Source organism: Salvelinus fontinalis, unplaced genomic scaffold, assembly GCF_029448725.1.
Source record: "Salvelinus fontinalis isolate EN_2023a unplaced genomic scaffold, ASM2944872v1 scaffold_1869, whole genome shotgun sequence".
Classification (NCBI taxonomy): domain Eukaryota; kingdom Metazoa; phylum Chordata; class Actinopteri; order Salmoniformes; family Salmonidae; genus Salvelinus; species Salvelinus fontinalis.
The window spans coordinates 1-25695 of record NW_026602078.1 but is presented as its reverse complement, the minus strand read 5'-3'; the positions used below and the strand labels follow the sequence as shown (position 1 = coordinate 25695).

General features: G+C 42.4%; 3 protein-coding genes and 3 pseudogenes across 3 annotated transcripts; 1 reads left to right on the top strand and 5 right to left on the bottom strand.

Moving 5' to 3' along the window:
- Positions 1 to 190: 190 nt before the first annotated feature.
- LOC129850194 (centromere protein J-like) lies at positions 191 to 12803 on the top strand (the record flags this gene model as incomplete). The annotated part of the gene is made up of 16 exons (XM_055916722.1): positions 191 to 338; positions 502 to 601; positions 749 to 2033; positions 2201 to 2318; positions 2573 to 2708; positions 3522 to 3737; positions 3955 to 4089; positions 4606 to 4737; positions 5460 to 5520; positions 5598 to 5686; positions 5797 to 5901; positions 6464 to 6568; positions 6750 to 6890; positions 7156 to 7240; positions 11615 to 11735; positions 11837 to 12803. Coding segments are annotated over 16 exons (3167 nt in total), but the record flags the coding sequence as incomplete, so codon positions are not given.
- Positions 12804 to 12837: 34 nt separating this feature from the next.
- On the bottom strand, positions 12838 to 14715 carry LOC129850195 (probable tubulin polyglutamylase TTLL2). The gene has a single exon (XM_055916723.1). The coding sequence runs from the start codon at positions 14713 to 14715 to the stop codon at positions 12862 to 12864; it is 1854 nt and encodes a 617-aa protein (XP_055772698.1). The 3' UTR covers positions 12838 to 12861.
- Positions 14716 to 15853: 1138 nt separating this feature from the next.
- LOC129850193 (protein unc-93 homolog A-like) lies at positions 15854 to 17123 on the bottom strand (annotated as a pseudogene).
- Positions 17124 to 18266: 1143 nt separating this feature from the next.
- LOC129850192 (protein unc-93 homolog A-like) lies at positions 18267 to 19028 on the bottom strand (annotated as a pseudogene).
- A 431-nt stretch (positions 19029 to 19459) lies between these two features.
- LOC129850191 (protein unc-93 homolog A-like) lies at positions 19460 to 22693 on the bottom strand (annotated as a pseudogene).
- Positions 22694 to 23177: 484 nt separating this feature from the next.
- LOC129850190 (protein unc-93 homolog A-like) lies at positions 23178 to 25592 on the bottom strand (the record flags this gene model as incomplete). Its single annotated transcript, XM_055916720.1, has 6 exons — positions 23178 to 24046; positions 24139 to 24270; positions 24462 to 24597; positions 24726 to 24937; positions 25033 to 25170; positions 25363 to 25592. Coding segments are annotated over 6 exons (1129 nt in total), but the record flags the coding sequence as incomplete, so codon positions are not given.
- Positions 25593 to 25695: the final 103 nt, after the last annotated feature.

The window sequence follows — 25695 nt, the reverse complement described above, 5'->3', positions numbered from 1 at the left end:
AGGCAATTAGAATTGTTGCTTGGTTCTGTTTCTCTTCATTTTACACTGTATTCTGTTGAGTACATGAATCCTCATTTACATAACAAGTTTACCCAGAAGCCAGTACTGAACTTTGTCCATCTTTTCTTTTTTATTAATACAGATTTTAAATTGTGTTGATATGTGATTCACCTTATCATGTGAATTATAGAGAGCATTCTTCCAAATAAAGATGGAAGAGAGCAGAGGAACCTCTCTCCTATCAAAGAGGAAGCTGCAGAGCAGGGGGAAGACAAAGAAGTCTGTACTGTCAGCCCATTTGGGACACGTAGACAGCCACCCAGAAACCCAGAGGACAGGTACTGAAATGATATTTCTATTCAACATGTATCACCTTTCAAATCAAATCAAAAATCAAATTTTATTGGTCACGTACACATATTTTACTGTCAGCTAATGATAGTGAAGAATCCACAAGTGAGTTGTGGTCATTTGATATTCCATACCATTTTTCTATTGAAGACCCATTAGGCCTGCTGTCAAAGAAAGAGAGAAAACATTTCAGGAATTTGTGGAGGAACAGCTGAAAGTTGATGAATATGCACAGCAAAACAACAAGCAGGTATGGAGAGCATAGAGGATTTGCATATGGCCTACTTTCAGAGTAGTTCATGCCCTGACCATTATACGTAATCTATTCATTACACTTTGTACTCATGTCATCTAAAATAAGTTATCTACTGTATCTAAGCAGCTGGTCCCTTTTCAGGACAGCAGGGGGGCCAGGAGAGTTGCAGAGAGGAGATACTTCCTGAAGAAAGGGAAGGGAGTCTCCAGGATAGAGAGGGGTAAGGACAGTGTGCAGCAGAAGACCTGGCGAAGGGCCTCCCTCTCCCTCAGCCAGCAGCCCAGGAAGGTGAGTTGTGGCAGCCAGCAGAGACGCTCATCAGCCCCCTCCCTGCAGCTCAGTGACAGGACCGGACACAGGGTCAAGCCTTTACTGATCTCCCAGAGGAGCTGCCCTGCTCTGACTGAGTCCTGGGAAAAGACAACAGGACCTGCCACACGAGAGAGAGACAACAGAGTTAATCAAACGGCCAGACATAAGAGGACACCAAAGCCCACAGAAAATACTCAAAGCAAGGCCACTGAAAACACTGCATCTAGTGTTGATACTAGAGAGAGGAGAGATCTGTTGGGCATTACAACATCCCGTAAACGGCTTGTGAGATCGCCGTGTTTGACCTCCGTGGAGCTAAGTGATGAGGTGGTGTCACAGAATCATGTGTATGCTGCTATGAGGGACCTTGTCCATAAACAACTTGAGGTGAAGGAGCCACATTTGGCATTGCAGCCTGTTGATAGTACTACACAGCCAAACAACATGGGCCAACCTAAGGTCAAACCTCAGGCAGTAAATGTTGGCTTCAAGACAGTCAACGACCATATAGTTAGAGTCACTGACAATGGGCCGGTCTCATCAGGGACTGCGGATGGGGAAAATGTCACACACTCCAATTTCACCAATATTTCAAAATCTCAAAGCGGGTCTACAGCAGTGATGTCTCTCCTATCTCTGAGTAGTTCTAACAGTGACGAGGACGAGGACAACCCTAACTCTCAGTGCCACAAGCAGCCCACCCTCCCGTCTCCCCCACGGCTCGGACACAAGGACCAGAACCTGGACCTGTCCGATGGTGACTACGCCAGCGATGCCCCCAGCGAGGCTGGGGATAGCCTGCCCTCCAGACCTTTTCTCACCCACGGACCCACTCTCCACCACCACCCATCTAGCTCCTGCTCCAGCAGTGACAGTGACACAGAGCTCCGGGACATAAACTGGCACAAGACAGAACCACGTCCATTGTACCCACAGTCTGCAAGGAAAACAAGCACAGAGAGAGCCCTGCCACTGGGGCGCAGCAGCAGCAGGGGAACAGACATAAAGTCAAAACGTCCCTCCTCTGCAGAGCTCAAACCCAGCATAGTCCCTAAAGTAACATCTATAACTAAAGAGACCGTGAAGAGCAGACATCACCAGGGGTCCAAGCGGGGTGAGTGTACTGTTTATTTTGGCTCGACTAACTATGTAATTGAACTGCTATAATGAAGAACACAGACATGAATCATGTAATAATGTATACCAGTTTACATGCTACATGATATGTTTTTCTTTGAAGAGGTCTTCTCTCTACTAACAGTCACTTTAACCTCCTTCAAGCAAATCAGACCGTGTCAAAGCCACACAGCAGTAATCTATTTGGAATAAAAGCAGAAGAGAATCATGATTTGTTGGACAAGATGAAAACGGAACAAGAGAGAGCAATGGAACTCCTCAGGTAAAATGTACAGGGACAGTTTGGTTAGTTTTCATAATGTGATGCCCCGGAAAATGTGTCTGTGCCGTATCTGATTGTGATGACGTGCTGGAGAAATTAAACACAAATTATGTAAAAACCACTGATGATATATGATCCACGAGATTATAAAGAATTTGAGCACTTCTGGAATTGCAATATCAGAAACCTATCATGTTCTTCATCAGAAATGGAGTTTTTTCTTTAATTTCCACTGAAATGTGGGTTTTACACAGAAAGAGAATGGACCAAATAGAGTGCTGTGACAGAGATGGCCACCACAGCAGTTATGGATCCCCATTCGCCCATACAGAAGGCCAAGTGTTGAAGAATCAACCGTTTTCTCCTAAACTAGACGTTGGAGATGGTCAGGTAAAGTCATTATGTGACTGATCTTAATAGACCTTAGTAAAACAAATTTGTCCATCAGAATCTCATAAAGCCTTGAGGCCTAAAATAACCTACTATATTTCACCCAGCTGGTATCGATATAACGTAATATGTGAGTGAGTAATGAATGTCCGTGAGGTGCACATAAGTCGCGGAGCGTCATAGGAGTCAGGTGCATTCTGTCTCAGCGCCTATCAGTTTCCTACTGACCAACATTAACATGGTACAGAGCGATGCATTTCCTGTCTCATACGGTGTGAATAAGACAGTGTTACCTTTTTATGACTGAATCAAACGCATCCCCTTTGCTTGTCCTGACCTGATGATACCGATGAAGGATCTTCATTTAATCACTCTTTTGTTGCTGCAAATTTTCCTGCACCGCAAGAAATGCAGATGAGCTTTGTGATTTCCATAAATTCACTGAAAACCCGCTCTAACGCACGGTTATATTAACAGTATTGCACTTTCATGTAGCCTACTTTTGTCCAGCTAATAGCCTAACTACCCATCAAGCAACATTATGGACTAAACGTACAAAAAACATGCAGGATTATTTTTGCTTCAACAATACTGGTCAAATTAAGATCCCACATCTGTAACAGTTTATAACGTACAGCTTTATAAACAAACACCCAACACCCAACGAACACCCAACATCCAAACTGTGAACATGAGTCAAATGTCCACCATATTGGTTGGTTTGTCTCACTTTCATCCAGGGTGTGTGTGTTTGTGCTTGGGTGTCTTCATGTCTGTGCGTGTGTGTGTGTGCGTGCATGCGTGTGAACTCAGGATCTCAGGCAGCAGATTCTAGCTCTTCAGGAGCAGTTCTCTAAGAGGGAGTCCCACTGGTCCCAGGCTCATCATCTGCTGCAGAACCAGGTGGAAGCCCTGACCAGAGAGAATGTGGAGCTGCGTGACAAGCTCAGTGCTCCTGAACACGGCCACCAAGAGGCAGGGAGGAGTCCTGACACAGTCACTGCATCTCACATAGGGGCAGAGAGCGCTGTAAGAAGACATACTGTACCTGAGTAATAACCCATGAATAACCCATTCCATACTTTAAGTCAGTTAATACAATAACTTGTAACACTTCTCTTATCTACTAATGACGTCAATACTTTCTGACCTCATCAGTGTTCTGTGTCCAAAAATTATCAGTCATCAGTGGTATCAAGGTGTCAGTAGCGCTCATTGTCTATCAGTATATAATCCATATGCCCAGGTGTCTGAGGATATTCATAGAGCTACTAGTCAGAGGATAAGGGAGAGGAGATCTTCAAGTTGTTCCAGTCACAGTGGAAACCCAGCCAGAAGGTCAACAGTTGGCAGTTTTCCAGCTGCAAAGTCCAAGGTGCAGGTACTGTATACAGTATCGCTACAGACCATATGAAAGCCATGAGGCTCGCAGTTTTATCCTAACAGGAAATAGCTTTTGGGCTGTATTTCTAAGAGATTTAACTGTATATTTGAGCAGAAATCATTTGAAAAGTTTACAGAAACCAACCGACAGCTCCCCTCTGTGCTCATAATTTTCCATTGATCAAACAGAGCTGGTTTACTTCCTGCTCAACTGATCTAAGATCAGCCCTTTCTACCTCACTCAGTCCTAACTAGGGTTGCAACATTCTGGGAACTTTCAATAAATCTCCTAGTTTTCCAGAAATCTGGAATCATCCAACCGGGATTTCAGGGAAAACCAAGGAATTTATTGAAAGTTCACAGAATTTCGCAACACTAGTCCTAAACTTTTCAATTATGAAAGAACAGTTCACAACATTCCCTGAAGTAACTACACTAATACACTAGATAGAGAGGCATCAGCCAGAATAGTGGATGTTATAATATGTCTATAATATGGATATTTGTTCCTCAGATTCCTGAACAAAGGAAATTGTCACATATGGTTTCTGAACCAGCTCCTTCAGTCGTCCACAGCAGAAGTGCTACTCCTGCATTCAACAAAGCACCTGTCCAGAAGAGTGCAGCTTACAGTAAAATGGACACAGTCAGTATGAATCTTACAATCAGTCTGGCAAACAATCAAGTAATGCATTCTGTTTAAAACAAACATAGAAACCTGAAGGAAATTGATTTTTGTACAGTACTATATATTCCATGTGATTCAAATCAACCTGACATTGTATTTTCAGCTCATTTACCATTTTAGAGGTATATGTTGTATTTTATCTCAAGTTTTGTCAGAGATAGACGTCTCTGTCTGACTGCAGTCAACTTGTTAGGCTAAATGTAATAAGTATCAAGTATAAAATGTGTTCTGAAGTGGTCTTTAAGCACCCCACTAATAATTTAGAGCGATTTACAATGGGCCGTGTCAGATTAGTGACTCTGCCCATTATTAATTATTTATTCTGTGTAATGAATATACTCATTGGCAATTCTAAGAAACTTAAGTGTTAAAACCTGATTTTACTTTTCAATAGTTTTTCCTTCTTCATAATGTATGAACACTTTTGCAGGTTCAATAATAGATGGAACAAGCACAGTTAAAATGCAATTTCATCCAAACTGGCCAAAAGGTTGTCTTTAAAACTGCATGTGACACTTTCATAGGTCATCACGGCCAGCTAAACATATTGTATATTGCAAACGACAATGTCTAATGTCCCTTATTAACAATTTAGACCAATGGATGTTCTCTTCCTCATAAGAAGCATGAAAGAGGGGACTAGTGTTTATAATTATCATGTGACTTGATTCTTTTTTTAGCCTTATCACAACTATCCCACCAATGCTCAAAGCACAAGGGATTGGGGACCTGCCTCCTTAAGTAAGTACTCTAGTCTGTTCTGTGCTTACTATACATTCAATCAATTGATTTGGCAATGATGTTAATTTCATTCACAGCAGGCCTTTCATCAAATTCAGTCAGTTTTGAGGACACCCATCACACAAATGACTGTCTCTTAAAGCAGCATAAGAGCAACAGAGATCAGGTACATATGTCTGTAACATGGTGCTTAGACAGCATCAGTCGATTGTAACACACTGCTACATGTAACAAACAACCACTATGAAATAGCCCACTAATTCTCGCTGTCCTCAGGGTTTGGGTCGGTCAGTGGAAAAGGAGACGGATGCGAAAGGTCGACAGAGCAGGAGCGCCACACCATCAGTCAGCAAATACTCCAGCTCAGAGTCAGAACACAGGGTAATGAAGCCTAGCAGAGGTTCTGATGTGTATAGTAATCTACTAAAGTTACTGAAATAACCAGTTCTACATAGGTAGATTGTTATTTTGCTCACTTCAAACATTTTAGTAATTTAGCAGACGCTTTTATCCAGAGCGACTTACAGGAGCAATTTTGGTTAAGCGCCTTGCTCAAGGGCACTCTTACTACATTTGCACACACTGTACAGTACATTGATTTTTCTGCTGTGTTATTGACTGTACCCCATGTGTAACTCTATGTTGTAGTTTTTGTCGCACTGCTTTGCTTTATCTTGGCCAGGTCGCAGTTGTAAATGAGAACATGTTCTCAAATGGCCTACCTGGTTAAATAAAGGTGAAATAAAAAATATGAAAATCATAAGATTTTTCACCTATTGTAGCCGGCTCGGGGATTCGAACCAGCGACCTTTCGGTTACTGTCCCAAAACTCTTAACTGCTAGGCTACCTTTTGGATGGCTGTGTTTCTGAGATACTATAGTTCCTTGCCAAGGTCTTGGGCCATCTTGGACAGCTTTAACAATCCCTAATTTGTTATTACAGGAACCACGTTTGAATCCAGGAGCGATGAGTGGTAACTTCACCCACACAACACACAAGGGCATAAACAATGACGTGTGTGAAGAAATACACTATCCAGATGGTAAGGTAGGAAAATTCCCCTATGTTGTTATTTCTTTGAACAAGTACTTGTATGAAGTATATAATTTTCTGCCCTTTCATTGAAGTTTAATTTCAGCAATTCCAAAGTATCCCACTAACACAGTCACCACTCATAGTGAAACAATAATAATGCACCAACATGCCATGATATTGCTCTGATACACAGATAGAACAACTTTTCTCCAATGGCTGGCGTGTATTTACATTCCGCAATGGAACTAGAAAAGAGATCACTGCTGACCAGAAGTCAGTAACTGTCACATTCTTCAATGGAGATGTCAAACACATACTGGCAGATGGGAAAGTGGTGAGTAATGTGTCGTACTGGGGACTATGCCAGTGAAACTGCCATGTCCATTTGGGATATTATAACAACAAAGAAATTACTACAAACAACAACAACAAAATCCCCTCGGACATCATTGCACACGTAATAGAACAGCAGAATATGTCATGCAGTTTTTTACTTCTTTGCCGGACGCTCTTCTTCATTTCATTAACAAAATAAAAACAATAACAAAGGCACTGGGGGGTGGGGGATTTTTTATAACGCCATTGTTTCTCTTTGATAGGTGTACTACTATGCTGATGCACAGACAACTCACACCACATACCCAACTGGTTTGGAGGTCCTGCAATTTCCAAACAAGCAGATGGGTAATATTTTTAACAAAGCTCTAATCTGATATACACTACATGGCCAAAGGTATGTGGACAACGCTTCAAATGAGTAGATTCGGCTATTTCAGCCACACCCGTTGCTGACAGGTGTATAAAATCGAGCACACAACCATGCAATCTCCATAGACAAAACATTGACAGTAGAATGGTCCCTACTGAAGACCTCAGCGATTTTCAACGTGGCACCATTATAGGATGCCACCTTTCCAACAAGTCAGTTCGTCAAATTTCTGCCCTGCTAGAGCAGCCCAATTGGCTCAGCGCTGAAGCTCTAGGTCACACAAGCTCACAGAACAGGACCGCCGAAAGCTGAAGCACGTAGCACGCAAAAATCGTCTGCCTCAGAGAGCAACATCAGCACAAGAACTGTTCATCGGGAGCTTCGTGAAATGGGTTTCCATGGCCAAGCAGCCGCACACAAGCCTAAGATAACCATGCGCAATGCTAAGCGTCGGCTGGAATGGTGTAAAGCTCGCCGCAATTGGACTCTGGAGCATTGGAAACACTTTCTCTGGAGTGATGAATCACGCTTCACCATCTGGCAGTCCGATGGACAAATCTGGGTTTGGTGGATGCCAGGAGAACATTACCAGCCTGAATGCATAGTGCCAACTGTAAAGTTTGGTGGAGGAGGAATAATGGTGGGGCTGTATTTCATGGTTCGGGCTAGGCCCCTTAGTCCCACTGAAGGAAAATCTTAATGCTACACCATACAATGACAATCTAGACCAGGTATTCCCAAACCAGGGGTACGCGCAATGCCATCGGGGCTACGCCAAATAAAAATGTGATTCACATAGTATTTATTTTAATGTTTTTATAAAAATAAAAAAATCTTCACATTTTCAAACAGTCCATTTATATTTTCCAACGGGGCTATACATTTGGTTGAGGTTTTTTCTCGCCTGAGTAGTCTCGTTTCACTGCCAAATATAAAAATAACCATCTAGTGGTCAGCGAAATAACAACACAATGTCAAATACAGGTAGCCTAGTCAAATAATTAACATCCAATCACATTAACTGTTACTCTCTCACGGAAATTCCACTAACGGTCCGTATGTAGCCAAACGTAGCTGCTGCTCATGTTGGTATCTGTACTGATGGCGCAAAAGCCATGACAGGGAGACATAGTGGAGTGGTAACGCACGTGCAAGCAGTTGCTCCCAACGCCACTTGGGTACACTGCAGCTTCCACCGAGAGGCTCTTGCTGCAAAGGGAATGCCTGACAGCTTGAAAGACGTTTTGGACACTACAGTGAAAATGGTTAACTTTGTTAAAGCAAGGCCCCTGAACTCTCGTGTATCTTCTGCACTATGCAATGATGGGCAGCGACCATGTAACGCTTTTACAACATACAGAAAGTACGCTGGTTATCAATGGGAAAAGTATTAATACTTTTTTTTATTGAGAGACGAGCTTAAAGTTTTCTTTACTGACCAAAATGTTCACTTGTCTGACCGCTTGTATGATGATGAGTTTCTCACACGACTGGCCTATCTGGGTGTTTTTTTCTCGCCTGAATGATCTGAATTTAGGATTACAGGGACTCTCCGCAACTATATTCAATGTGTGTGACAAAATTGAGGCTATGATTAAGAAGTTGGAGCTCTTCTCTGTCTGCATTAACAAGGACAACCCACAGGTCTTTCCATCATTGTATGATTTGTTTTGTGTGCAAATGAACCCAAGCTTACGGACAATGTCAAATGTGATATAGCGAAGCACCTGAGTGAGTTGGGTGCGCAATTCTGCAGGTACTTTCCTGAAACGGATAACACAAACAACTGGATTCGTTATTCCTTTCATGCCCTGCCTCCAGTCCACTTACCGATATCTGAACAAGAGAGCCTCATCGAAATTGCAACAAGCAGTTCTGTGAAAATGTTATTTAATCAAAAGCCACTGACAGATTTCTGGATTGGGCTATGCACAAAGTATCGTGACTTGGCAAATCGCACTGTTAAGACACTGATGTCCTTTGCAACCACGTACCTATGTGAGAGTGGATTCTCTGCCCTCACTAGCATGAAAACTAAATACAGGCACAGACTGTGTGTGGAAAATTATTTAAGACTGAGACTCTCTCCAATACATCCCAACATTGCAGAGTTATGTGTAAGCATATGTGTAAGCACACCCTTCTCATTAATCTGTGGTGAGTTATTCACAATTTTCGATGAACAAATAAGGTTTTATATGTAAGATGGTTAAATAAAGAGCAATATTATTGATTATTATTATATTATTATTTGTGCACTGGTCCTATATCAAATCAAATCAAATGTATTTATATAGCCCTTCTTACATCAGCTGATATCTCAAAGTGCTGTACAGAAACCCAGCCTAAAACCCCAAACAGCAAGCAATGCAGGTGTAGAAGCACAGTGGCTAGGAAAAACTCCCTAGAAAGGCCAAAACCTAGGAAGAAACCTAGAGGAACCAGGCTATGAGGGGTGGCCAGTCCTCTTCTGGCTGTGCCGGGTGGAGATTATAACAGAACATGGCCAAGATGTTCAAATGTTCATAAATGACCAGCATGGTCAAATAATAATAATCACAGTAGTTGTCGAGGGTGCAACAAGTCAGCACCTCAGGAGTAAATGTCAGTTGGCTTTTCATAGCCGATCATTGAGAGTATCTCTACCGCTCCTGCTGTCTCTAGAGAGTTGAAAACAGCAGGTCTGGAACAGGTAGCACGTCCGGTGAACAGGTCAGGGTTCCATAGCCGCAGGCAGAACAGTTGAAACTGGAGCAGCAGCACTGCCAGGTGGACTGGGGACAGCAAGGAGTCATCATGCCGGGTAGTCCTGAGGCATGGTCCTAGGGCTCAGGTCTTCCGAGAGAGAGAAAGAAAGAAAGAGAGAATTAGAGAGAGCATACTTAAATTCACACAGGACACCGGATAAGACAGGAGAAGTACTCCAGATATAACAGACTGACCCTAGCCCCCGACACATAAACTACTGCAGCATAAATACTGGAGGCTGAGTCAGGAGGGGTCAGGAGACACTGTGGCCCCATCTGATGATACCCCTAGACAGGGCCAAACAGGCAGGATATAACCCCACCCACTTGCCAAAGCACAGCCCCCACACCACTAGAGGAATATCTTCAACCACCAACTTACCATCCTGAGACAAGGCCGAGTATAGCCCACAAAGATCTCCGCCACGGCACAACCCAAGGGGGGGCGCCAATCCAGACAGGAAGATCACGTCAGTGGACTCAACCCACTCGAGTGACGCACCCCTCCTAGGGACGGCATGGAAGAGCACCAGTAAGCCAGTGACTCAGCCCCTGTAATAGGGTTAGAGGCAGAGAATCCCAGTGGAGAGAGGGGAACCGGCCAGGCAGAGACTGCAAGGGCGGTTCGTTGCTCCAGAGCCTTTCCGTTCACCTTCACACTCCTGGGCCAGACTACACTCAATCACATGACCTACTGAAGAGATGAGTCTTCAGTAAAGACTTAAAGGTTGAGACTGAGTCTGCGTCTCACATGGGTAGGTAGATCATTCCATAAAAATGGAGCTCTATAGGAGAAAGCCCTGCCTCCAGCTGTTTGCTTAGAAATTCTAGGGACAATTAGGAGGCCTGCGTCTTGTGACCGTAGCGTACGTGTAGGTGTGTACGGCAGGACCAAATAAGAGCTCTTTGTCTCTTCCCAAGAGCCGTTGTGACAAAAACTCACACTCATTCTTATGTTTAATAAATGTATCGTATGGTGTGTGTGTGGCAGGCTTACAATGATGGCAAAAAACAACATTTGAGAGTGTCCTGACCCTGCTGCTAGAGGGGGTACGCAGCTGGAGGTTGAATGTTTGAAGGGGTATGGGACTATAAAAAGTTTGGGAACCACTTTTCTAGACGATTCTGTGCTTCCAACTTTGCGGCAACAGTTTGGGGAAGGACCTTTCCGGTCTCAGCATGACAATGCCCCCGTGCACAAAGCGAGGTCCATACAGAAATGGTTTGTCGAAATCGATGTGGAAGAACATGACTGGCCTGCACAGAGCCCTGACCTCAACCCCATCGAACACCTTTAGGATTAATTGGAACACTGACTGCCAGCCAGGCCTAATAGCCCAACATCAGTGCCCGACGTCACTAATGCTCTTGTGGCTGAATGGAAGCAAGTCCCTGCAACAATGTTCCAACATCTAGTGGAAAGCCTTCCCAGAAGAGTGGAGGCTGTTATAGCAGCAAAGGTGGCTGCATATTAATGCCCATGATTTTGGAATGAGATGTTCAACAAGCAGGTGTCCACATACATTTGGCCATGTAGTGTATATTTTCAGGGTGACCAGGCATAGACACAGATAACAAAAAATGTATTAATGTTGTCTGTAGAGAAACACCACCCTGATGGAAAGAGGGAGATCGTCTTCCCAGATCAGACGATAAAGTTCCTCTATCCTGACGGCAGAGAGGAGAGCATCTTCCCAGATGGAACAGTGGTCAAGCTCTCAGAGTAAGATACACATACAGTACTTGGCTCTATTTTATGAAGGGTAAAAGTCTTAACTACTGCTGCATTTTTATATTTTGTGTGTGTGTGTTCTGAAACTGTAGAAGTGGGGAGAAAACAGTGGAGTTCAACAATGGCCAAAGAGAGATCCATACGTCCCAGTACAAGCGGAGGGAATACCCTGATGGAACATTGAAGACGGTGTATTCTAATGGAAGGCAAGAGACCAAGTTCCCCTCGGGCAGAGTACGCATTAAGGACAAGGATGGCATTGTCATAATAGACAAGAAATGAAGAACATATGTTTTATGTTTTTCAAGCCTTTATACCAAATTAGCAATGCTCCATTGTGTTTGACTGTAGCTATTTTCCTGTGGCATATTTGATCATTTTCTAAGTGCTTGTGTGTAAACAGACATTTTTAAATTGTATATGTTTATTATTCATAAATCATTGTACACTAAATAAGTACTACTAATCAATACAATACATTTGTGTTGAAACTATTTTGTAGAGATCTTTGAATGTCCATACTGCTCTCTTGAAGGAATATATTTCTTATTTTTGCATGGCAATGTCATAACCTTCTTGACCTCTTCATTTGTGTCAGCAGGATTCTTATGTTGCACAGAATGACAGATTATTCATGAGGTCCTCACATATCCCTTGCCTCTCAAACAACAAGACTGACATGTAGGTTAGGGCTAATAACTTACTGACCTGGGCCCGGTTTCCTGCTGAGGAGTATTTCTGTCTGTAATAAAGCCCTTTTGTGGGGAAAAACTCATTCTGATTGGCGACTGGCTCTTCAGTGGGTGGGACCCCTGCCCAGGCATGTGAAATCCATAGATTAGGGCCTAATGAATTAATTGAAACTGACTGATTTCCTTATATGTATGTAACTCAGTAAAATCTTTGAAATTGTTGCATGTTGCATGTTGCGTTTGTATTTTTGTTCAGTATAGATACAAAATAGGTTATTTTGAAATTGTGGACAAATTACAAGGTTGCTTTTCCATATAATGTGTGTTTATACTGTATACTTTCGTGTTTTTACACATTAATGTTTAGGCTGTGCTAATAATAAATTATTACAAAAGGTTGATTCCAAAAATGTTCAGTTGCTCAGTTAGTTTGACAAGTGGCACTCACTAAGTAGAGGAGGGTTCGTAGGTCCCCAAAACAAAGACCCAAAATCCTTTTTCTCTTTGCATCTATCCAACTCATCTTCCGTCCCTCTCTTCTGTTTGTGGCTACAACCTGACGCTAGCTGGCTGATGAGCTTGTGAACCTCGTGGACTGCAGTCTTAACGTTGAGCTTGTCCCACGACGCCTTCAGTGTGACCTCATTAAAAGGAAACGTCAGTATGAAGTCTCCCACACGGAGTGGTGGGGTGCTCTTATCTTGGCTTTTAGGGTCCCATGGGAATTTAGGAGTCTTGTACTTTTGAATGTGAATGGCAGGTAGCTTACAGCAGCCCCCGGCTGGTTGCCTTGAGGCCTGCCATGGGATAACAAGTGTTGACAGGTTTCTGTCATCAAACTCTGACTCTGTAACCTCAGACCACTGGATGGCCTCTGTCATCTGTGAGAGCACTGGATGTGTCTTTCTGTTTCCAGTTACCGCTGCAGTCTTTGAATGTGGGATGAGTATTGGATTCAGAGCCGAGCCCTTGGTGTTGCTTATGGAATTCCTTGCAGAACGTATCCGGTTCATCTCAACTGATGGAAAGTATCTCATACTGTCAGAAAACGTAGAATGGATGCTGTGACTTTTCTTGTTTGCTGGGTGGTGCTCACACCTAGACTTGGGGAGCAACATTGGGGACTGCAGAGACTGGCTGCCTAGATAGCAGGGGCGTTTGTACTTCTGTTTGAGATATCCTCTCTGTCTAACGCTGTCCATGGACTTGTAGTTCATCAGATCAACCAGATCATTGAGAAGTACTTTCTTGACTGTCACGTCTACTTGGCAGTCGATGGTGAGAGCAGGGCTGTAGTTAACCTCTAGTAGCCATGGCTTATATTTAGCATCAATTAGGATGTCAAACCCAAAGAGCTCAACACTGTTGGGACTGGAAGGTACGGATGGGGCTATGGTGAGCAAAGTTAGTGTGACAATGTTGTTGATCTTTTGCCAGAGGAACAGTTCATTGATACCTTGGCTATGAAGAAAGCAGCGGAATTTACTCATAGTCCACTTACATCCTTGTCCCACTCTCTCTTTGTCTGTTGTGTAGAAGGGGCCAAACTTATTAATGCTCGTGTTGGTCAGGTGAGAATAAAGGTTGTCCAAAGATGTCAAATTGTATTTCTCAGTCGCAAAGCGTACCAATCCCTCCTGATGCATGTAGATGGTGAGAGGCTGAAAACTTTTCACACAAACATAGATCCGAAGGTCAAATTTGTACCCTGAGATGAGGAGAGGATTGCTGATGTATCTCTGAATGATCACTGAGGAGTCATACACCAAGTCTCTGATGTCCTCAAAGATAAAGACGCCCCTGCCTCTTGATAGATCCACTGGCTTGCAGATCCAATACCACGACCTGCCTCCATTCTTCAAACGATGCTTGGTGTACTCTGCCAGAAACCTGGTGTAATCATTGGGGAGGATGAAAGTTGTCGGGCTGAAGTTGTAAAGACCCGAGCCGAACGTCCCTCTCATTCTCTTCAGGTTTCTGGCCAGGCAATCCTTGCGGGTGATGCCCACAGTCTTGGGGTGATGGTTGAGTCTCTGCCATGGCAGTATGTTCTCATAGTCTGAGTTGTGGAAGGCTGAGGTGCGCCAGTAGAGGTTCCAGTCTCCCTCCTCCTGCTCCTGCTCGTCATACTCCTCCCAGCCTCTTTCCAGCAGCACCTCTCTCACCAGCTCTGGGGCTCCATCGTGTAGCCGGAACACCAGGGGTGTGGGGCCACACACCCCTGCGGCCATACCAGGTAAGCAACAGTCTGATCCTTCACTAAAAAACAACAGTACCATTATATTGATGAGGTTACAAAATGAGTCAGTTTATTCCTAACTTGGAAGGTAAACTGTTGCCATCAGACCACTCCCTTACACTCCCTTATTATTTCTTAGAAATTGCTCTTTGCTTGTAAGATATTTGTGAATACATTTTAATTGAAAACAATCATTGCAATTCAAATCATTTTGTTCCTATGCAATCAAACTTTGGCTGTAAACTTCTAGTCTGGGGGCCAGTCTCTGTAACATCCAACTCTTTGTAATCTGTGCTGGGTACCAGTCTCTGTAACATTACACTCCTTGTACTCCCTGCTTGGTACCAGTCTCTATAACATTCCACTCCTACTTCGTGCCATGCGCCAATAGCTAAACAGAGACTGGCAGTAGCAACCAACCAGTCTAGCAGGCTTTACACATGGGCGTTAGAATTCAACATATGATTAATGAACCTCGATTACCGTCACACATCTCACTGAAATTGTCCAATATCGTATTTACATTCTACCTACCTTGATGAGAGATCTCTTCTTTTTAAACACAGGCACCTCTCGCCCGGTCTGAGCTTTCTTCAGTTCTGCGAGTGTTATTAAGACCTCCACGCCTGCCGGTCATCCGTGTTGCTAGGTGAACCCACTGCCGCGCGAAAGAGTGTAGCCAAGTCATGTGGTTCGAGCAGGACAGGTGGAGGTCAGTTTTTCATGATTCAATGTAGCCTACAGTAACAATGGATGTGACTTCAATTCGATTTGAAGTCAATTAGCCGACATTTGAAGACATAGTCACCGATTTTTACCGAAAAAAAGTTTTTTCCACTTTTACTGGTGAATACTGAAGACATGAAGTTCAAGTTGTTGTTTTTGCTACCCACATTCATACCGAAATAATTTGGTAGCTGGTAACATCAGTAAATAGGCAGTAATACACTATTTAAACCTTGTAAAAAGAACCATGTTGACCCCGCTACCAACATAAGGGACCGCTATACATATAACCTATACTTGACATACTAAAAATTGTATGTATATTTCTCATAATTTTCACAGCATACATATCTATTTACATGAGAGCTGTAATTCCACATTGTCTATTTAATACAGTCAAGATTTGTAGACTTCTACTACGTCTTGTAGTTTCTGTGGTCAGGGCAATCCCTCTACGGTTTGGACTTAATTTCCCCCTCTGTGTAGAATTTTTTTCTCTGTTTGAATTCCACCCCACCATGATTTCCAGAGAGGAAGTTTCTGAGCGCATAAAACACTACAAATCGCACTGACTCCCATAGTCGATAGTTAGCAAATGCTACCTCCTTCTGGTCATAAAAAAGAACTCCATAGAATGCTGAAAAATGAAAAGAAAGCTTACATTTTTTGTTCCATCTGAACAGCCGGTAAAAGTTATAACATCGGTGGCTCAGTGAACTATGGACAGGTCAGTAACCTTATCTGAAAACTGTTAGCTTCCAGAATAAATGCACAGCACAGTTTTTTTTTTTTTTTTTTATAGCTCAGAGGGCTAACAGTCTTGAGGCATGTGGGTGACCTGGATTCAATACCTAGTTGGTCACAGATTATTAAAGGTTAGGCAATCATGACTACAGGAAAAGGGTAACTCACCCTTGATTTGTGTCTGCCATACAGCATCTGCATTGCCCCAGAGAGCAGGAAACACAAATAACACAGGCAGCTATTCTGGGTGAGGCCTCCAGAACAACAGACCCAGGATAAGGGCTGCGTGTCACTGAAGCTGGAAGAGAGTTACACTAATACCGTAAGTAGAAGTGGATCATCAAAGTGATTGTTGATATGTTAAAATGTATCGTCTGGTGTTTACATTGTCCCCCCTTACCAAATGAAATAATGCTTCTCTTCCAATGTATTGTGACAGATTCCCAAAAAGTATAGAGAATAGGGAAGTTTTGGCACCAAAGCAAATCATTACATAGCCAACAAAATGTATCCCCAAAGCACATGTGGCATAACTCTAAAAAAAGGTACATAATGTGGTCAGATACAGGGTTTTTCCTGAACAAAACAAATGTCTTAATTTTAGTGATTTTAAAATATGTTTTAATTACTATTGTCAACTTTAAGGAATGTGTTTCGAAAAAATGTGCGTAGTAACTTACACCGTTGTAGTCCGCAGTAAGGAAACCCACCTACAGATCAATGTATGAGGTCAAAAGGAGGAGAAGAACTTGTCTCTTATCTCGAAGTTGTTTGAATGTGTCAAGTTATACAGTACATAAGGGCGCTTTGTTGCCCTTAGAGTCCAGTTTATTTTTGCTGTTTATGTTATCCAGGAATGCAGCCACCGGAATCATTGCCAGAAGATTAACACCAGCAGAATATACAGTAGATATTTCTGCTGTGATGTTTGTGCGAGAGGAGGGGATTGTTTCAGTGATTGACATATGATTGATATGGTTACAGTGGGGTAAACATAAGGTATGTCCTCCTATGATTACATTTTTACAGGGCAGCTCACATAGGCAGCAGCCTGACAGAGTTTTCACAGACTTGTCATCAGGTATGGTGGAGTTTATAATTACTGCGCTAGAGCTTCCAGTACTGGACACTCCACAGAGCTGAGCCTCGCCTTGAGTTACATGCACTGTAAGGAGAGAGAGACAGGTCACATTTCTGTGAGACACAATAAGAAAGCATATGAAGCTGAATCTCTGTTACTTCCCCGGTTTCTGTGTTGTGGTTTTGTTTGTATATGTATGTATTTCAGGAAATGGCTTCCTGGATTCCCCCAAGCAGCTGATTGGTCAGCCCCATTGCAGATTGGAGCTGACCCTGACCTCTCCTCGGGGGATACAGCTGTCTGCAATTACAGACTCCTTCTCCAGCTGTATAAAAGCCTGTGTTCCTTTGCTCAGAAAAAGAGCTTCTGGGTATGCCCCAGTATTGTTTGTTGCGCAGACAGAGCTTGTTGGTATGTTCTGTGTTGGTTGTTGCTCAGAGATAGGTTTTGTTAAGTATTTCGTAGTCGCTGCTTCCCGAGGTATGTGTGTGCCAATAGGACGCAGTGTTTTTGATTATTGGAATTGTCTACTTACATTTGTATTATTCTGTTTCATTTGTTCCCAGAGGGGAAGGCACCTTGGGAGTGCTTAGGCAAGAGGCATGTGGGCATACATATCCCCATAGAATGTACTCTGTCTATGCACACTAGGTAAGACCTGGGTGGACCATCCCCCCTGTATTTTGGGTAGTGCGCCAGCTGGTGCTAGTTAGGTAAGTTGTGGGTAGGTAAGGTAGGAGAAGGGGCTCTTTAACTTTAACTTTCTTTGCTTTGGTTCCGTCCAGGCCCTTTTTCCCTGAAGGAATAAATTGTGAAAGGTATAAATTCCCTGTTAATGGTAAAATTCTGTCTGTCATCCTTACCCGCACCTACAGTCACATACCTCTTTCACTCCACGGGGAGTTGAGTGTAGCAGGGTGTTGCGTTCCCCCCTCCAAGAGGCGTGCGTAACAATCTCTTTATGGGAAGTTGATTATTTGTCTGCTGTTTTATGGTAAGCCATATAACATTTATGAACACTGCACAGGTAGTTAAAATGTTTAGTTATCTGTGCTTGTATCTTGGCCAAATATAAGGGATGACATCAGATTTCCCCATACAGAAGAGGGGAAAACATCCCAAAGTAGTGATTGACTACATCCTGACTTTTTGTTTTGTCTTCTTCTGCCTACAGGTTGCCTGTAGTGGTGAGATATGTGATGGCAGCAGACCACAGTGGCGATCCTCCCAAACAAATTATCACTGAGACTGGGATCAGGCTCGCCCTGAAAGAAAACAGCTCAGTAAGCAGCTGCTCTTTGCAAAACAAAGATATTTAGTCTTTATTAGATTGAATTGACATACTGTATGCCTGGGCGCACTGAGAGCAAGATCATCATACCATTATGGAAAGAAGCTTCCAACTGTGTAGATCACATAGCTGCAACAATAGTCCATTTGCAGCCCAAGTATCGTATAAGGCTTGGTGTGAGAAACAGAGGACAGGATAATGCACGAATAGGCAATGCTGACTGACGCAACTCCCATCCCCTCCGAGTTCAAACTATTCTGAAAAATATAACATCATTTGGGATTTACTAACAGAATATATTTACTATAAATGCAATCTTATGAATAAAATAACAACCTGTTGGTCTCAGTAGTTCCAGGTGTACTACTGACTAACCACCTTCAAAGACTCTGACATATGATATAATTGGTTATGGGATATTTACCTGCAGGCTCTAGAGACTTCTAGTTGCTGTGAACATCAGCAGTAATCCACAAGAAACAACACATACATTGTTCATATTTCTTCCCATTTTCCTCAAAAAGAAGGATCAGTTAATGACAGAAACACTAAGAATCTATGAAATCCTCTATATCCAGACACATTTGCAGACACTTGAAGATCGATCGTTTGGACTGGAACAGACATATACTTACAGCCCAGTGCTAACATTAAATATCTGCTCGGTAATAAATAATGGATTTAATGAGTTACCTAAGTACAGTAAGTTCCTTATTAAACTTCATTGATATTATGAATGGGGTTACACGTCATTTTTTATTGTAAAAAGCATCTCACATATGCTGATAGATAGCCACACTATGGCTAAGTACATTTGACAATGCTGTCATCATGGAGACAATGTTCACAATGTTTTATCACTGTATCATTATCCTCATTGAGTTCTGTGCTCTTTATCTCCAGTTTTGTATCGATAGTGTTCTCACTTGGTGTAGGGCTAATCTATTCACCATATTTCACTGAAAAACAAAGTGTCACTGAGAGCAGCAGAACTCCCATAAGGTTGTATAGCTTGGTATTTACACAGAGAAAACGGCTACAAGCGAATGCTATTACATGTCCCACAGCCTCCCATAGGCGATAGTTGGCAAATGCTGCCTCCTTCTGGCCATGGAAGAGAACACCATAGAGTGCTGAAAATATATAGAGTATTTAATCAAGCTCAAATAATTCATTGTGCCTTGCTTGTAATGTGTTTATGTTTCTATGGAAGGATCTGAATGCAAAAATACAGTAACTAACTCACCATTGGTTTGTGTCTGCCACACAGCGTCTGCCAGGCCCCAGAGGGCAGGAAACACAAAGAACACTGGCAGCTGGTCTGGGTGAGGCCTCCAGAACAACAGACCCTGAATACAGGTAAACTGGGTGGTTGTGGCTGCCAGAGGAAAATTACAGTATTTATATGGCCAGTGATGAGTCTTATAGTATTGATATTGTTCAAGAGAGATCTCACTAAAATATTTTACTTGAGTCTTACCCAAAGCGAAAAGAGCTACCCGTCCAGAATATTGTGACAGACACCCAAACGCGTAGAAAAACAGGGAACTTGTGGCACCAAAGCAAATCATTACATATCCAACAAAATGTAGTCCCAAAGCGCAGGTCACATATTCCTACGAGAAGTCAACAGAATCACTTCAGTACCCTACAGTATCTATAAAGAATATCGGATTGTTATTAGACATACTGTACCTTGGTGTACTCCCCATTGAAAAAACCCAACTCCAGACCAATGTAGGCAGTGACTGGGATCAAAAACACCTGATGCCTATTGTTTAGCTGTTTAAACGTGGCCAAGAAAGTGCTGCAGAATGGCTCCTTGTTGCTTCTAAACTCAAGTGTCATATCTCGGTCAATGTTATCCAGAAACACAGCCACTAAGAGCATGGCCAGCACACCTACACCTGCAAAAACCAAGACGCAACTTGATTAAAACTGCATTATGAAACACTGTATGTTGGCTTGGCTATCGTAAGTTATTTAGCTGATGTACTGCTGTCATTGGGAAGTAGGCTCACCAACATAGCAGCCCATCAGAGTGTGCACTAATCTCTCTGGTGGAGTTGCCTGGGGCCAAGCTGATGTTGCCACAGCTACCCACTCCACAGAACTGTAGATCACTCTCACTGATGTTGACTGGAGAAAAATACAGTAGTAAACACAATGAAACACAATTCGTAGCGAGAAAAGGCGCAACTCACTGACACAGCATTTCAATGCAACATAGAATGTGTGAGTCGATAGTGTAAATGAGTCAATATTGTGAATTACATACAAGATGTAGCTTTGTAGATAAGGCATGCCATGCCACGTTGCCTCTTTACAGTGGAAATCCATTATTGTCAAACTGACCTGAGTTTGAGTCTTGCCCGGATACAATCGAGGACATTAGATTTCCCCAGACTGCTGAAGACTGGTACAGCAGAAACAAGATCCCAAAGTACTGGGTTATCACATCTTGGTTCTTCTTTTTGTCCTTTTCCGCTTGTTTTCTACCATTTATGGTAAGATAGTTGCTTGTAGCTGACCATAAAGGAGATTCCCCTAATCCAAGGATTATTGAAGTAGGGAGCAGGGTTTCCCTAAGAGAGACAAGGCAGCACAGTATAATACAGTACAGTGAGCAATCAGTAGACTAGATAGAGGGGTTGTGTGTCCTATTGGGGTGCATGGGAATTTCAGTTTAGGGTCACGCAATGGACACTAAGGCATTTCAGATGAACCTTTACATGATTTACTATGTGGGCACATGGAGGAGAAGGTGTAATGATGTGGGGGTGCTCTCCTGGTGACACTGTGATTTATTTAGAATTCAAGGCACACTTAACCAGCATGGCTACCGCAGCATTCTGCAGCGATACACCATCCCATCTGGTTTGCTATAAGTTGTTTTTCAACAGGACAATGACCCAACACACCTCCAGGCTGTGTAAGAGCTATTTGACCAAGAAGGAGAGTGATGGAGTGTTGCATCAGAAGTCCTGGCCTCCACAATCACCCGACCTCAACCCAATTTAGGTGGTTTGGGATGAGTTGGACCGCAAAGTGAAGGACAGGCACCCAGCAAGTGTTCAGCATAGGTGGCAACTCCTTCAAGACTGTTGGAAAAGCATTCCAGATGAAGCTGGTTGAGAGAATGCCAAGTGTGTGCAAAGCTGTCAACCACGCAAAGGGTGGCTACTTTGAAGAATCTAAAATATATTTTGATTTGTTTAACACTTTTTTGCTTACTACATGATTCCATATGTATTATTTTATAGTTTTGATGTATTCACTATTATTCTACAATGTAGAAAATAGTAAAAATAAAGAAACCTTTGAATGAGAAAGGTGTTCTAAAATTTTTGTCAATGTACTATATGTTTTGTCAGTAACCATTTCTCTTATCTGTTCAATAAATCTCAGCACTCTCTCTCTAAAGATGACTGCTGAGCTCAGTTGTGTTGTTGTGTTGTCATGTAACTCTAGTGACATATCTTGTTATCAGGTTTTATTATAAGTCAAGAGCCTATAATTTTGTAACAAGCTAGGAATGTGTAGGTGTGGACATTTTGTCACAAAGCAAAGCCACATCATACATAACATAGTATTACATATTTTTCAGTAAAAGCTTTACCATCCTCGATAGAAGTTTCCAACTGTGTACACAACATTGCATCCCATCGCAGCAACAATGGTCCATTTGCAGCCCAGGTATTTTATAACCAAGGGGGCAACAAACATGGAGGACAGAATGATGGAGGCAAACTGCACACTTGCTGAGGCCACACCTACTCCTTCTTCAGTGTTCAAACTGCTCTGTAACGTAGTAGTAAAAGACAAGGAACAAAGTTTATTCATACAGCTTTTATGAACAACAGTTATGGAAACCCCAGTAATAGTTATGACATTGACTGGGATAGGCCTGTTTGTTTAACATATAACACTTTACGATGCATTTGAAGACATCGTCTACATAAGTGAATGTCATAAACAATAACAAATGAGAGATTCCAACCATACTAATAAAATAACAGATGTTCCTCAAATATTGATCTGGTTTAGGGTATATGCATGCCTCAATGTAATTATACCAATACTTACCTGTAGATTCAGAAGGCTTCTAGTTGCTGTAAACAACAGCAAGAATCCAAAGGATACAACCAGGACATTTTACATACTTCGGTCCATTTTCTCTATGGTTATGCTTGTCGATATTCAACAGTGGTTGTGAGTCAGGGGGTCAATACAGCAGTTCATGATGTGCAATCTAATATAAGCTCAGAGTAGCTACACTTTTGCCCTGAAGTACGTCAATTAGTCATTTATGAACTTAATTGTTCTGCAATACGCAACTAATTGAATCATGTCGTTGATGCAATGTTTTTATTGGTGGGTTTTGTAAAATCATTTTTAAATCAGCTCTATGCCTTAAAGCAATGTGGTAAGTCAGACATACGATTAAAATGAGTGCCTTGTCACAGTTTGATGTCCCAAGTGTGGCTTTTCATTGGCGTTGTATTAAGAAATACCCCTACAATGAACACAGTGATAAATACAGGAGCATGTATCACTGTAAAAAATAGCAGTAGTGAGAGATTCAAGAAGTAATTGTACATTCATTCCCTTTTGTATTTCCAGACACCATCAAAAGCAAAGCACACCATAAGTCTTTCACTTAAAGGTAAATCAGTTGTTTTTATTGAACATTTGCTTGTGGTTGAAGAAGCACAGAGCCACCCTGAGTAGCCTCATTGTAATGCCAAAAACAATTATGTAAGGGAAGTTTCATTATTCGTGATGACCCTGCTGTGCTCTACCACTCGTATTGTTGCCACAAAGACTTTGGACTACAGAACAACTGGTTATTAAATAGTTTTAACTCCATGGTAGATTCAAGTTTGTAATCTGCTTCATTAGTGACTCAGTACTGTATTCCACTCTCAGTTAAAGTTTAGCATAACACGATGTAATTTGAATTCAACATAGCAGCCAAGACATAAAAATAAAAATCAATTTTAAAAATCTGAATTGTACAGGGATTCTGCATAAGAAGTGCAACCAGAGAAAATGAATACACATAATTCAGGGTCAAGATGTTGTGAGAATAATACATTTATAGAGATCCACAAAACCTCTCATTTTGTCATACTAGAAAAGTCTCCCATTGGGGTTGGCATATGACAGTGGCAGAATGGTGATCTCCAGATCTCTCTCACTAGGTGTCATTCCCTCACACACTGTACATAACAAATCCACGTCTTGTCTACAAGCTGGTCTGATTGAGGATGTGATCTCCTATTGCTGAGAAGTCTGTATCGTATATTCCCTCCTCCACTGGAAGAGTAGGATTCTTGCGTTCTTGGAACTCCACCCACAAATAGGTTACCATGGAGAGGATCAGAACTCCCAGGAGGATGTAGAGCTTGATGTCCAAACAGATGAAGGTACTGTAGGCGAAGGCTATAACGAATCCCAGGGATTCCCACATACGGTAGTTAGCGAATGCTGCCTCTTTTTGTCTGGGGAAGAGAACGCCGTACAGTGCTGCAAACAAGAACAAAACCCTTGTTACCTCAGTCCTGGACAAAATGTTTGATGTACCTAACATGTAATACATAAATGATAGCTCAACTCACAGTTGGTTTGTGTCTGCCACACAGCATCTGCCAGGCCCCAGAGGGCAGGAAACACAAAGAACACTGGCAGCTGGTCTGGGTGAGGCTTCCAGAACAACAGAGCCAGGATACAGGAAAAGTTGGTCACTGCAGCTGTAAGAGAGGTGAGTAGTGAGTGATTTTGACTTTACATATGAGTTCTGCAGATCTCGGATCTAAATTATAATCCACATGTCCTGTTGCTGCAGGATTATGTTCCTGCTGTAGCAAACTGGCAAAAAATTAAGATCCACATCTGTATACCAATGAAAATGTAAATGTCTTTATTGGAAAGCTCTTCTTACCCACGCAAAACAGTGGGGCTCTTCCAGTGTATTCTGCCAACCTCCCAAACATAAAGGAACATAACGAATTTGCGGCTCCAAAACATATCATCGCATATCCAACATAATGGATTCCTAATGCACAGGTCACATAGTTCTGCAATGGAAACACACCAAAGGAAGGTCACACGCATTACTTTTAGCCACTCTTGCGTTGATTAATAATTCTTCCATGTTGGATTCCTAGTGGCAGAGTATGAACCATATGTCTTGTCGTCACCTCACCTTTGTGTATTCACCGGAGAGGAAACTCTGTTCAAAGCCACTGTACATGGTCAAAGGGATGAGAATGACGAGTCTCTTGTCCTTCAGGAGTGTGAATGTGGCCAGGAAGGTGCTCCAGAATGGTTCCCTGTTGTCCCTGAACTCCCGGGCCTGATCTCTGTCTATGTTATCCAGAAATACTGCCACTATGATCATGGCCAGCACACCCACTCCTGAAACACAACAGTTGCACACATTGAACATAGTCGCAGCAGAACATTTCACTAGCATCAACCTACAACACTGAGAAACAATAATAAGTTCTTACCAATATAGCAGCCGACTAGCGTCCAAACCAATTGTTGGGCTGGCTTTTTGGTCGTGGAGTTTGAATTGATATCAGCACACACACCTGCACCACAATATTGTAGAGCTTCATGGGAGATGTTAGCTAGGAGGACATAAAGATATTATGACAGATAGTACCATAGAGGATGGTTGGACAAGAACAAGTGTCATAAATGTAGACTACACATGATTGACTTTAGCCTACAGTTAGCCTTTAACTTAAAAATTTTACTACTTTCACAAACAAGTTGCATCTGTTCTGTGTGCGCATGTGTACGTAAGTGTGTGTATGTGTGCACTTCCTTCTTACTTATATTTTTATCTGAACCGAATATCAACGACGACATGAGGTTTCCCCATACAGCCGAAGACTGGAATATCAGGAAGAATATGCCAAAGTACTTATTGATAACATCCGCTGCCTTCTTGTTTTCTTTAGGGGCCTGCAGGTTGCCGCTGATGGTGAGAAGGGTACACTTGGCAGACCAGAGTGGAGACCCTCCCATACCCAGGATCACAGAGGTGGGGATCAGAGTATACCTGAAAGAGGACAGATTGATATGGTTAGCATCAGACACCCTGCCTACTGTTTGTAAGCTTAAATCTCTACTGACAGACCAGGAAGCATAGCAGACCAGGGTAG